We start from the raw sequence: 14,685 nt of genomic DNA, 5'->3' as shown, positions 1-14,685 counted from the left end.
TTATTTCATGATTTTACGGAAAAGCATTTTAGCACACTGGGAATGAAAGTGGATTTTTACATCTTGATAGAATAACAAAATTTTAGAGAAAATATTTAATGATGGAGTATCATCTTTATTTTTTTAGGGAGAGAGGAAGGGAGTGTGAGAGCTTTGGGGGCCTGCGTGGGGAGGGGCAGAGGGAATCTTAGGCAGGCTCATGCGCACTATGGAGCCAATGCAGGGCTCAGTCTCATGACCCTGAGATCATGACCTGAACCAAAATCAAGAGTTGGACGCTTAACCCACTGAGCCATCCAGGCATACCCTGATATCACTTTTTTTTTTTTTAAGAGTTTATTTATTTACTTGACAGAGATCACAAGTAGACAGAGAGGCAGGCAGAGAGAGAGGGAAGCAGGCTCCTCACTGAGCAGAGAGCCAGATGCGGGGCTCGATCCCAGGATCCCGGGATCATGACTTGAGCTGAAGGCAGAGGCTTTAACCCACTGAGCCACCCAGGCGCCCCAATGATATCACTTTCTTAGTTTAAGGTTCTCCTCCAGATGCCAGATAGCTCAACAAAAGAAGAAAAATTAATAAAATTATAAGAATTGGAAAGATACAAAATTATAATTAATTATCACAGATGATATAATTACCTATTTAGAAAATACAAAGTAGTCTACAAAACATAATTCACGAAAGTTTAAAGATACTGCTGGGTATAAAATCAATTAAGTATATATACACCAACAAAAATTTATATTTATATACATAATATTTGTATATAAAAAGTAATAAATAGAGCAATATTTGCGCAATGATTGATAGAGTAATTGAATAAGAGACCTGAATCCGAGCCACACACATATGGACAGTTGATCTGTCAACAGATTTGTCAGTGCATGCCATTAGTGAATGCAGGAGTCAGTAAAAAGTGCTGGCTTCAGATTAAAGATGCATGGAAGGAATTAACTTGCCTCATTATAAAATTAATCTTTTAAATGAACACTCTAATTTTAATGTGAAAAAAAGATGGTGTAATTCTGGCTTGATCAATAAGAGTAACTAATTTTTATTCTTCACTGTTGTTTTTTTTTTTAAGAATTCATCAGTGTATCTCTTGTCAAACTTCCCCCCAAATCAGATATTAAAAAGCAGCAAGCATATTTAAAACATGAATGTGTTATACCAAGTCATTCTTGATATAAAGTGGTCATGTAGGGATGCTTGTAAAAACGTGACACTGTTTCATTTTTACATCGTTGTACTTTTCTACCGTTTTCTCCTGTAAATTATATATACACTTTTTTTCCCTTCATAGCTCGGTGTTAATAATTAAAGTTAACTTTCTCTTTTATCTGAACTATCAGAGTATATGCAATTAGTCAGTATACGTTCTAGGTAAAATGATACTGAGAACTATCAAAATCTCTGAGAAGACCTGTTGGCAATTTTTTTTAGGGAGAGAGAACAAGAGCTGGGTTGGAGAGGCAGAGGGGGAAGGAGAGAGACAATCTCAAACAGGTTTCACGCTCAGCATGGAGCCCAGTGGAGGGTCCAGTCTCACGACCCTGAGATCATGACCTCAGCCAAAACCAAGAGTTGGAGGGCACCTGGGTGGCTCAGTGGGTTAGGCCGCTGCCTTCGGCTCAGGTCGTGATCTCAGGGTCCTGGGATCGAGTCCCGCATCGGGCTCTCTGCTCAGCGAGAAGCCTGCTTCCTCCTCTCTCTCTCTCTGCCTGCCTCTCTGCCTACTTGTGAACTGTCCCTGTCAAATAAATAAATTAAAAAAAAATCTTAAAAACAAAAAAAACCAAGAGTTGGAGACAACTGACTGTACCACTTAGGCGCCCTGTTTGTCTACATTTACTTTTAGGAGAGATTTTGAAGATAAAGAAAGTCTACCTTTCCTAGCTTGCTTAATTTCATCTTTCTTACAATGTATTTATTTTCCTAATGCAGATCTTGCTAAGGATTGTGTGTTTACATAGTTTTCTTAGTAATAGAGCCCACGTGAGGATGCAGTTCACCCATGGCAAAATTAAGTCCCATTAAACACCTTATATAAACCTCTGGTTCCTGTTCTTACTGGAACAAGATCCACATTTTAAACCCTCTGCTGTGTTTCACATCTCAGGTTCTGGAAGTCCTGCTTCTGTAAAGTTCATGCCTGATCCAGTTTGTAAGAAATCCACTGCAGCAGAGAAAGCTTGGCGGGAGAGTGGCAGAAAAGCATCTTTTCACTATTTTGTTTTTAGATTATGGCTTTTCTCTGGCTTTTCTGGGACATTCTCATAAAACAATTTTCTATGTTTAACATAACAATGTGTGATTATTCATATTTTTAAATCTTAACAGCTACTAGGTTATTCATAGGTGATTATTACATCATTTTTCAATGATTCTACAGTGAAATGGAGAAAATATTTGTGTGTGAAATTCTGTAACACCAGTAAGAGTTTTTTAGACGGCCTGGTTGTTGCAAAATCAGGGTCCAAAATACCCATTTAGAGTTTTTACTTGTGAAATCTATAAGCTTTCTCTGCCAGAGTATAAGTAAAGTCTTTATACATGGATTTTCCTTGTCGTTTTAACATATATTGACTTATTTATATATAGATACTGTGTTCTGGTGTAATTAGCTTACATTGCTTTTGATTCATGTTCAATCAAGGATATATATTTTTGCCTCCTTTTTTATTGAAGTATAATTAACTTATATTGTTTTAGTGTCAGATGTACAATATAATGATTCAGCAATTATATACATTACTTAGTGCTCATCACAGTCGGTGTACTTTTAATCCCCTTTATCTGTTTCACCCCTCCCCCACCAACCTCCCCTCTGGCAACCACCAGTTTATTCTCTATATTTAAGAATCTGTATTTTTTGGTCTCTTTTTCCTTTGTTATTTCATTTGATCTGTTTCTTAAATTCCACACATGAGTGAAATCACATGATATTTATCTTTCTTTGGGTGACTTGTTTTACTCAGCATGATACCATCTAGCTCAATCCATGTTGTTGCAAATTCACCTTTATGGCTGAGTAATATTCCAGTGGGGGGGTGTATACCACATCTTCTCTATCTATTCATCTATTGATGGACATTTGGGTTGCTGTTGTATTTTAGTTATGTAAATAATCTTCCAATAAACATAGGCATGCATATATCTTTTCAAATTAGTATTTTCTTTTTTTTTTTAAGATTTTATTTGTTTATTTGGCAGAGATTACAAGAAGGCAGCGAGGCAGGCAGAGAGTGGGGGGAAGCAGACTCAACCCTGAACAGAGAGCCCGATGTGGGGCTCGATCCCAGGACCCTGGCATCATGACCTGAGCTGAAGGCAGAGGCTTTAACCCACTGAGCCAACCAGGCCCCCTCAAATTAGGATTTTCATTTCCTTAGGGTAAATACCCAGTAGTGGAATTACTGGGTAATATGGTAATTCTATTTTTAATTTCTTGAGGAGTCTCCTTAGTGTTTTCCACAGTGTCTTCACCAGTTTGCATTCTCACCAGTAGTACATGAAGGTTCCTTTCCCTTTGGCTATCCTCCTTAAAAAAAATAAATAAAATAAATTTAATTTGTACTTCACTAAAATTTATAACTTTTGCTATAAAGACACTATTAAGATAATTAAAACACAAGTCAAAGATTAGTAAGACATATCTGTAAAACAGGGGCACCTGGGTGGCTCAATGGGTTAAAGCCTCTGCTTTCGGCTCAGGTCATGATCTCAGGATCCTGGGATCAAGCCCCGCGTCGGTCTCTCTGCTCAGCAGGGAGCCTGCTTCCTCCTCTCTCTCTGCCTGCCTCTCTGCCTACTTGTGATCTCTCTCTGCCAAAAAAGAAAAAAAAGACATATTTGTAAAACATATATCTGGCAAAGGATGAATGTCCAAAATATGAAAAGGTCCCTTTTTAAAAAAATTTTTATTCACTTTTATTTTTTGAAGAAGTTTTAGGGTTACCACAATATTGAGGGTAAAATAATAGAGATTTATACCTCCTACCCCAGACATGCATAGCCTCCCCCATTATCAAGTCTATCACAGAGTGGCACATTGTAACAACTGATGAACTACACTGTCACGGCATTATCACCCAAAGTCCATAGTTTACATTAAGGTTCAGTATTGATGTTATACATTATATGGATTTGAACAATTATATAAGGCATCTATCATTACGGTATCATATACAATATTTTCACTGCCTGAACAATCTCTGTGCTTCATCTGCTTATTCTTCCCTATCTCTAACCTCTCCTTTTACCCCCTACAACTTCTAAAAAACACTAATATTTTTCAGTGTCTCCAATTTTTCTTTTTCCAGAATGCCATTTGGTTGGAATCCTACAGTATGAAGCCTCTTCAAATTGGCTTTGTAGTAATACACATTTAAGATTCCTTCACACCTTTCTATGGTTTGATTGCTCATTTCTTTTGGGGGCTTCATTGTATTCCCTTGTCTGGTGGACATCCTTCAGTTTATCCCTTCACCTACTGAAGGGCACCTTGGTTGCTTCAAGTTTTGGCAATTATAAATAAAGCTGCAATAGACAACCTAGTATGGCTTTTTAGGCTTATTTATATATTGTTATTTTATTTTTTTATTTCTTGTGCAGCTTTCTGTGCGGACGTAGTTTTTAGTTCCATTGGGCAAATACCAAGGTGCATGATCACCAGATAGTATGATAAGAATATGTTTAGTTTTGTAAGAAGGCACAAAACTCTCTTTCAAAGTGGCCACATTCTTCTTCATTCCCACCAGCAATGCAAGAGCGTTCCTGTAGCTCCAGAGTCTCACCAGCACTTGATGGTATCAATGTTCTGGATTTTCACCATTCTAATAGGTGTGTAGTGCCATCCCGTTGTTTTAATATGCATTTTCCTGATGATGTATGATGTGAAACGTCTTTTCATATATTATTTTACAACTGTATATCTTCTTAGTAAGATGTCTGTTATCTGTAGATCTTGGCCCATTTTCAAATGAGTTTTTTTCTGTTGTGAATTTAAAGAATTCTTTGTGTACTTTGGATAACAGTCCTTTGTCAGATATGTTTTTTGCAAATATTTTCTTTCAGTCTTAGGCTTATCTTGACACTGTTTTTCACAGAGCAGACATTTTTAATTTTCATGGTCTAGTTTATCAACTGTTTCTTTCATGAATCATGCCTTTGGCTATGTATCTAAAAAGCCATCACCAAATCCATGGTCATCTAAATTTTCTCCTGTGCTATATATTTTCTGAGAAGTTCTGCAGTTTTGTGTTTTACATCTGATTTGTGATCCATTTTGAGTTAATTTTTTAAGGGTGTAGTGTCTGTATCTAGATTATTTCTTTTGCATGTGGTTCCCTCTTCTTTTATTTAACTTTGGCACACATTTTATTTCAAATTAGTTCTGGGGATGGCTCTTTACTTTTTGAAATTTTCCAAAGATTTAAAATGAAATTAAAGTAACTAAAATACATGTGACATTGTCCCTTACTAAAATCATTTATTTTTCTCTTGACTTCTGGTAAAAGAGGGTGTGAGCTATCACTGAACTGTATTTAACTGTGGGCAGGTGGGAAGTAGACTTTAATTTAGGAGAGAGTTTATGCAATTCTTATTTGTGATTTTAAGACTTAGAGAAAGAGTGTTAAAAGACCCTGGGGTGGGATGACATCAGTAATATGCACACTGCATTAGGTTTGAGTTGCCAGACTTTTTAATGGGAGTCTACAGAATTGTTTTTCTTTTGAATTAGTCTCTTGGTAGAGAAAGATGAAACAAGATCAAAACCCCAAAATATATCAAAAGAAAACGTACTTTTGCTGTAATGTAATACAGTGGTTTCAAAATATGGTGGGTGCAACTGCAAAGGGATATAGATATATTAACAGCTAATTTGTTAGCATGGTATGGGTATAATGAGCTCAGGACTGGAACCAAGGAAGAACTACAGGTGAACCATAGCTTGGACTGTTTGCCTTCCTTGAGAATTACTTCTACTCTTAAGGACCCCAGTTTCCTCATGGCAGGAAGTACAAATTTACAGGATTATTGTAAGGATAAGAAATAACATATACAGCTTTACAAGAAAAATATATTACCCTCAGTAATAATCTCATATTGCTAGGAAATAGCAAGCTTCCTGCCTTTTGCCTCTTACTTCCAAAATCATAGTTTGTAATGTGATTTTATGGCTGACTTGTCTGAAATGAAAATTCTGAATATTTGCAAATATATTATTGGAATATCCACATGGTTTTAGGTGACCCCTCACGAGCCTGCAGAATGCTACATAGTACATTCTGTTGGAGGTTTCCTCAGTTAACAATGTCCACTTGCAAAATGATTGTCATCTTGATAAAATATAAAAAATTAAGATACTATTTTCATCTGTCATTATTTGATTTGGCTGATGATTTTTTTCTTTTTTTTTTAAGTTTTAAAGATTTTATTTATTTATTTGAGATAAAGGGAGAGAATGAGCAATGGGGAGGGACAGAGGGAGAGGGAGAGAGAGAAGCAGACTCCCTACTAAGCAGGAAACCTGACGTAGGGCCTGATCCCAGGACTCAGAGATCATGACCTGAGCAGAAGGCATATGCTCAGCTGACTGAGCCACCCAGACGTCCCTGTTTTTTTTCTTTAGAAAAAAAAAAAATCACATGAAATATTTGAGTTTGGAATAAATATTTCCCCTAAATAAAATAATTTCTGCATTACAACACTAGGCTATAGGAAATATTTTTCATATTTTATTAAAAAAAAATGGAGGCTTTCAAGATAAAGAGGATTGGGACTCAACTATAGGTCGTTCTACTGGAAGTCTTCTGTCTACATCAGTGCATTTACCTGCAACAGAATGCAGTGGAGAGATGCCAAGAGCTATGAGTTAAGAGTAAATCTAAGAAATTCTACCAGTGTTAGGTACGATAAGCTAAATAACTGACTCTTCCAGGATGCTTTCTTAATTTTGCTTTGTGTCTCATTGTTGTAACTGAAACCTAGGAAGGCTCTTTCCTAGAGACTACCATTGTGTGCTTCTCCTTCCTCTAACAGAACTTATAGATCATTTAAATAGCATGTGTCAGGTCCAGACTGATGAACAAAATGGCCATGGCTCTGGGTTCATAAACTTGCATTCTAGTTATTGTGTTGATTAGAATCTTTGATGTTCTTTCAATAGCATTAAGCAGCAATAACATTGAGTGAGATGAAAATGTTTAGAAATGACCCCATAGTTCTATCTTTGGGAATAATCGCAATATTACATTTTCCACAAGCGACTCAGATAATTCTGATGTTCACATTTACTTTCAGGAACCACTGCCTGCTTGTCTAGATTTCATATCATACTCTACCCTACACCTAATATTTCATGATAGAACTCTTGGCTCTTGTAATGTTCAAACCTATTTCCTGCTTCTTTTTTTCAAACATTCTTGCCTTGAATCTGCCTCTTTGACTTCTTAAACTTCAGATTTCAGCTTGCATATTACTCCTTCAAATAACCTCTGATTGCCTCATTTATTTCAGGCCTTTCTTACAGCACTCAAGGGGTTTCATCCCTCATATGAGTTTATGCCCAATTTATACCTATATTTGTATTTTGTCAATAGACTATTTGGTGCCTCTTATGTAAGAGATACTAAATAGTTTTTGTTAAACACTTGAATAGTTGCTTGGGTGTTTACATATTTTTATCAATGTTTATTTTGTTAATACTTTATTTATTTGACACAGAGAGAGAGAGAGAGAGAGAGAGAGAGAGAACGCAGGCAGAGGGAGAGGGAGAAGCAGGCTCCCCACTGAGCAGGAAGCCCAATGCAGGGCTTGATCCCAGGACCCTGAGATCATGACCTGAGCCAAAGGCAGACTTTAAGAGTCTCATGCTCTACCGACTGAGCTAGCCGGGCGACGCCAAAGGCAGACTTAACTGATTGAGCCACCCAGGTGCCCCTATTCTCAGTGTTTAATATGCATAACATTGGAATCATTAAATAAAAAAATATTTTACCAATTACTCCTTAGAGAATATATTTTCACATTAAAAATTCTAGAAAACATTTTTTCAATAACTCCCATATTCCCTGAAATTTATTTAACAATAATACCCACTATTAGTGAAAATTCATGGTATGAATGAAAATAGAATAGAATAAATAGAATGAAAATATTTTAGGATTTTTTTCTTGATTACTAAAAGCAAATAAACGGAATTCTATTTCAATTTGATAATGATTATTAGAATTGCTTACAATAAATTCTGAAAGCTTAAAATAGTACCTGATTTTTCCTTTCTTTTTATCTTGCATTCAGTTGAATGTCTTTTAAGATTTATTTATTTTGGAGAGAGAGAGAGAGCACAAGCCAGGGGGAAGTTCAGAGGGAGAGAGCATATGGAGCAGACTCCCCACTGAGGGCAAAGCCCAAGGTGGGCTAGATCTCACAGCCCTGAGTCATGACTTGAGCCAGAATCAAGGAAATCAGGAGTCTGAGGCTTAACTGACTGAGCCACCCAGGCTGCCCTCAGTTGAATGGGTTTTTTAATGTTAATAGATTTTCATATGATTCTTAGAAAAGAATAACATATAAGAAAAAATTTTGTAAAATGAAAACAGAAATAAAACTGTTTATAGTATTTATGATGTTCTAATTTCTACATAACCTTTACTTTTTTGCTGTGTGTTGTATACATAAATTTATGAAATAATTGCTCTGTCAATAACTTGCAAATAGCAAATAATCAGATATCATTATTTAAGATTTGTTGTTACAAGTGATAAAATCATTCCTTCCTTTAATTATTATTTTTAAATATTTGGAGTTTATTCATTCAAACCATCTGTTACTTATATATAAATCTGAGTTCTACCTGTAATCTGTTATCAGGTACAAAATTGACTTAGGAATTTTATTTTAAATGCCTACAGTTTCACAAAGCCTTGACATGACATATTTGTCCTTGGCCAGAAATACATATGTTTTCCTAAAATTAATTTTTCATCACCAAGTTAATGACTTTTTGTGATAGCTTTATTATTTTCATTCTGATAAGTGATGTGATGATATCAAAAAGTTTAAGCATTATTCTTAATAATTAAAAAAATGACATGTTGGTAATTGGATTTTGAAATACTGTTTTCACCTCATATTCCCAAATAGATCCCCTGCATGTTAAACCACATCATCTAAAATTGATCCCTGGGGCGCCTGGCTAGTTCAGCGGATTGAGTGTCCAACTTGATTTCAGCTCGGGTCATGACTTCTCCGGGTCCTGGGATCAAGCTGGCGTCAGACTCCTCACTCAGCAGAGATCCAGTCTCTCTCCCTCTGCCCCTCCTCCCCAACTTGAATGCACAGGCTTACGCTCTGTCTCTCAAATAAATCTTTAAAAATAAAATAAAATAAAATTTGATCCCTTAGTTTATTGAATGTAATTGATAAACAAGGTCTAGTCCCAAGAATGTAATTTTTGTTTCCTGCTTTTTAGAAGCCAGAGCTTCTCTTAGATTTGGGAACAGAACATTTTCTACAGTAATGGTACAATTTTATGTACATGAAAAAGCAGACTTTAGAAATTTTTTAACCAAATCCATTTCCAAAGATGTTTTGAAGTCTAACATTTTTCTTTTTTAAAGTATGACATTTTCAAGTTGATTTTGATTAAGTTGACTTGTCTTTTAGAATTTAAAATGTCATGAAAAATATTTTATAATAGTCTAATACTAATCAATACTCTTCAGTCAAGCCATTTGGAACTAACAATGTAAAAATAAATAATTTCCAATTTTTATTTTAACAATGTAAAAATGTCTCCTATTTTAATCATGTTACATGGTTCAGAAGGCATTTTGAATAATTGATTTCTTTCAGTCCTTATAATTCCACAAATTAGATGAATCTGGTGTCCTTGTCTTAATTTTATTTAAAAACAGGAACAGAAAGAAGAAACATATATCAGATTCAGCCAATGAGAAAGTGACAGAATCAGGACTATGTTCCAGTTGTTTTTCTACTGTGAAGAATGGCTTCACCATTAGATTTATGCCATGAAATTACTTTGACATTTGGATATACGTATGCCCAAATTTATGGAAGAAATAACTGTATAATTATTTTCCCAAATTATATTACCACAATTTCTTCTCTAAGTAGAATATTGTTATGTAAAATGTTTTCCTCTCTATTTAATTAATTTTTACTTTACACAAACCCTGTCACATTGGGGAATAAATTGACCATATTGGGGATTTGAAGTTAACAGATTAATCTTACCCACAGAATCAGTGGTGAATCAAGATTAGAATTCAGCGCTCAGAATTAGATTTTAGAGCTGAAAGAATTACTAATCATTTCTACTTAAAACGTCCAAAACAAGGAAAAAAAATCATAACAGGCAAACCCAATTCAACCACATTCTAAGAATGAACAACTTTTTAACATAATAAAACTACATAAAATTAACACATTTGATATTGTGTCTTAAAGTCTAAATTAAAAGAATGTTAAAATAAGAAAAACTGACCAAGGGAGACATTAAAATTACCCTAAATCCATTAAATCAAAACTTCTAGAGGTAGGTTTCTGGTCACTGGCAACTGTAAACATTTCTCCAGGAGAATCTCATGTGCAGCCTTGGTTGGGCACCATGAGGTGAGAGCAGAGGTGAGCAAACTTCTTCCGTAAGGGGCCAGATGGTAAATAATGGAGGCTTTGCCGGTCATATCAGTCTCTATCCCAACAGCTCAACTCTGCCATTGTTAGTGTGAAAACAATCATAAGCAACCAATGAATGTGGTTGCATTACAATACAGCTGTGTTTATGACACTGAAATTTGAATTTTATATAATGTTAATGTGTCTGAAATAGTACTTAAAATTTTTTTTTCAAAAAGAAAACCATTATGGAATATACTAAGATGAATGGGTCAGATTTGGCCACCTGGCTGTGGTTGCCAACCTCTCTTCCCTAGAAATCCAATTAACCACTTATTCTGTGTGTTTGACTTTATTTTACAGTACTCTAATTGTGGAATTTATACTATTCTATTACATTCATTTTTCTTTGTTCTTCATGACCAGTATAATATGTGGAACTTGAAAGGTATAGGAAATAAATAAATAAATGACTGAATGAATACATGAGCTATATCCGTGCAACCAGAATTGCCCAAGAAATTATTTTGCACCTTCTCAGTCGATAAATGTTCACCATTTAAGTGGAGATTGTTGGCAGGATACCTTAGTTTTTCACCTGATATATTTACTTGACAAATATGGTCTGTATTGTTATAGACATAGTCTCATGAGCCAGGAGGAAAGCTCTATTGATCTAGGGCATGGCATGGTCTTAGGACCTTTGTGTTGTTCACAACTTTTCAGACAAATATGGTTTCCTTTTAAAAATTATACTTAGGTATCTGTGAACCTTTGTTAGTGGGGGCTTTTTTGCTGGGTGCCTTGCCTTTTGGCAATTACAAGTGCTACATGTTGTCTCTTTGTGTTTTCTGTGTTTAGCTAGAGAGATTGCAGGCTGAAAATATCTCGGAGTGGGACAAGAGGGAAATACTTGAAACAGAAAAGCAAGGACTGGAAAAAGAAAATAGAAAACTCAAGGCTCAGATGAAAGAAATGGAAGAGCTCCTGGATGGGAAAAACAGATTCAGCGCAAACTCTCAAAGTTCTGATTTCAAGACATCACAAATTGATCTGCAGGAACAAAGCAAGGTATGGGTTCCCCCGGGAAGCAGTGTTCTCACTCACTACACATGCCTCCCTGATGCTTGGTAGCTGCTGCCTCCCTTTTACCCACCTCCCAGTCTGAATATTTTCTTTTGTGTTACTTAACATCTCATCACTTGCTCTCTCTGTCACTGTAAGGTAGAATAACATTGTTCATGAATATGAACACAGAGTGTCACCCATTTTGTATGAAAATGTTAGAATAGGACAAATCTGACAGTTTCAGTCTTTTCCAAAAGGAAGAAAAAACCAAAGGGATCTTTGTGTTTTTTGTTTCCTTTTATACTTTTGTCTCAGTATTTTTCAAGCAATTGATCTTATTTCTCAATAAGTAAATTTCTCCATTAGTTTGAGCAACTGTGGAGTAAGCGTTTGTCAGTAATGACGGCACCGGCGTAAACATTTCAGTTTAGCTGCGTTTACTCTCTTCCGGTTCGTTTTTAGTTTCAGAGAAATTATTTTTGAGTCAATTCAGTGCATCGTTTGGCAAATAGCTTTTATAGGCTATAATATAAATATTAGAACTAGAATTAAATTCACCCTCTGATTTTGAGAACTTCAGGTTTTTGGAATTGTTAAATCCTATAGATAGGATTTTTTTAAATAAATAGTTTTTATATTTAAAAAATAATCTCTTAATGGCAGTTGCAGTTTGTGTGTTTTAGGGTCAACATGCCGGAAAACATTTGCGTCTTGTTTCTATTTCTTCCATTAAAGTACCTATAGTATCTTAATGCACAATTCTGTTATTTCACTCAATCTCTTTAACAGTGAATTAAAAGTGAGTTTGATAAGTTCATATTTTTTAATTATATAAGTAGTTCATACTCATAGGAGCTCTAACACCTAAATGGCCGGAAAAAGTGAATCCCATATCACTTTTCCTTATTCTTTGCTATTCGAGGGATTAATTGCAAATGCAAGATTAAATCACATTAGAATTCCGTGACTTCACAGTACGGATATCTGAAGTGAAATATTATAGTCAGTAATCATAATTCTCATTATATGTATTCAGAAACCAGCCATAATAGTGTATTTGGTTCTGACATATACAACTGATAAATCTGTTTTTGTGCAGATTTCTACTTGTGAAAGTACAGAATTATTTCAATTATGAAACAAGTTTTGATCATCAAAATACCTGCTTGTGTTTGACTCACTTGAGCAGAACAAGCCTTTATATTATACTCTGTGTCTGGTCACTGCTGTAGAAGCTGACTGATATGAAGATTAATGAATCGTTATCCCTGCCCAGCCTGGGCTTAAAGTCTATATAGGGAGATAAATACATAAATTATTATCAGTAGTATAACATGTTGATTGATAATAAAGTAAAATGGGAATACAGAGGAAGCAATTCATTCTAGTTCATTTTGATTCCTATCTAGTTACATCAAAATGTTATACTATAAAGCGTGTCAGGAAATATGAGGGCTGACTGGGGACTGTTTGGAACTGACATGTATATATACATATATATGTATATATATATATATATACATATATATGTCAGCTGGCATGTCCGGTTGACGGGACACAGAGTCCAGACCTGGGCTCTCTGGGACAAGTGTAGTTCTTCATCTTAGGAATAGACAGAACTTGGAAACTCAAGATTCCGGAAGGTCTAACCAAACCAATGGGTATGTTCATCAGTTAGAAAACTCTTCCTTAAGTATATATTATCTTGATGACCAGGAAGAGGTGTTGATTATTCTTATGCTCTTCATTAAGAATTCAGACTCACTACTTGGACCAAAATAATTACTTAGCATAGAGCAGCTGTAGGTCAGAATCCTTGGTGCCACAGAGATCCCCTCTGGGATCAAGATTTAAATGTCCCCAAATGCCAGATGAACCAAGCTGCATATAAAACATGCCTAAGTCCAGAGAATACTATAGATTCTATTATAACATGAAGTCAAATTGTAATTTTAACATTATTTTGATAAAAACTAATTTATATGTATATAAATTAGGCATTTAAGTATCATGTAAGGGTACCCTGTGTACATAGGTATGTAATTACCATGTAGAAGCAGCTTATAGCTATGTGAATGTAATTTCTATATATAAGTGACACTGGAAATAGGTGCTGACATGTAACAAAACAGTAACCAGCCAGTTATCACTCTGACAGAGTTGTAAGGTCTTACTATCTTTATATCTAATCACATTTAACAAGTGTCTGTGACAGACACAAAATGCCTGCTTTTCACAGAAATCGCCGAATCAATATATTGTGTTAATTTCTTGAACTTTAACATTCTCATTGTTCAATGAATTTTTTTTAATAAATTCTTACTTATTCAAGAGGGGAAGAATTTCACATATATATTTGAAATATACAGTGCTATATTTTGCATACATTTTTGCAGTTTTTTGGCCTTACTATTATAGGGAATAAATTTTTAAAGAAAGTATCTTTTCATTTTAAATGGCACTGTTGGGGCACCTGGGTGGGTCAGTGGGTTAAGCGTCGACTTTTGGCTCAGGTCATGATCTTGGGGTCCTGGGATAGAGCCCCACATTGGGCTCCCTGCAGACTCTGCTTCTCTGCCTGCCCTCCCCCCATGCACACTCTCTCATTCTCACAAATAAGTAAAAATCTTTAAAAAAAAAATAAGTTGCACTCTTAATTTAAAGACAAAGATTCTCCTTAATACGAATGATCTCATCACATGAACCTCCATCTTGTGGTTGTTTTTATGTCCCATGTTGAGGCTCTGTGCGCATCAATCTTTTACAATTAGAGGGTATCATGCTTAGCGAAATAAGTCAATTGGAGAAAGACAACTATCATATGATCTCCCTGATATGAGGGAGAGGAGATGCAACATGGGGGGTTAAGGGGGTAGGAGAAGAGTAAATGAAACAAGATGGGATTGGGAGGGAGACAAACCATAAGTGACTCTTAATCTCACAAAACAAACTGAGGGTTAATGGAGGGAG

At 35.4% G+C, this 14,685-nt stretch overlaps 1 protein-coding gene across 1 annotated transcript in view; it reads left to right on the top strand.

Annotated features, from left to right (window-relative positions):
- Nucleotides 1–14,685, top strand: part of LOC111154290 (coiled-coil domain containing 102B) — a 139,410-nt gene that overhangs the window by 114,747 nt on the left and 9,978 nt on the right. Inside the window, exon 6 of the mRNA XM_022513795.1 lies at nt 11,509–11,718. Coding sequence (XP_022369503.1) covers nt 11,509–11,718 — 210 coding nt within the window. The remainder of the gene's footprint in view (nt 1–11,508; nt 11,719–14,685) is intronic.

Source organism: Enhydra lutris, unplaced genomic scaffold (assembly GCF_002288905.1).
Source record: "Enhydra lutris kenyoni isolate GAN:26980312 unplaced genomic scaffold, ASM228890v2 scaffoldscaffold36, whole genome shotgun sequence".
Lineage (NCBI taxonomy): Eukaryota > Metazoa > Chordata > Mammalia > Carnivora > Mustelidae > Enhydra > Enhydra lutris.
This window is presented reverse-complemented; position numbering and strand designations above follow the sequence as displayed.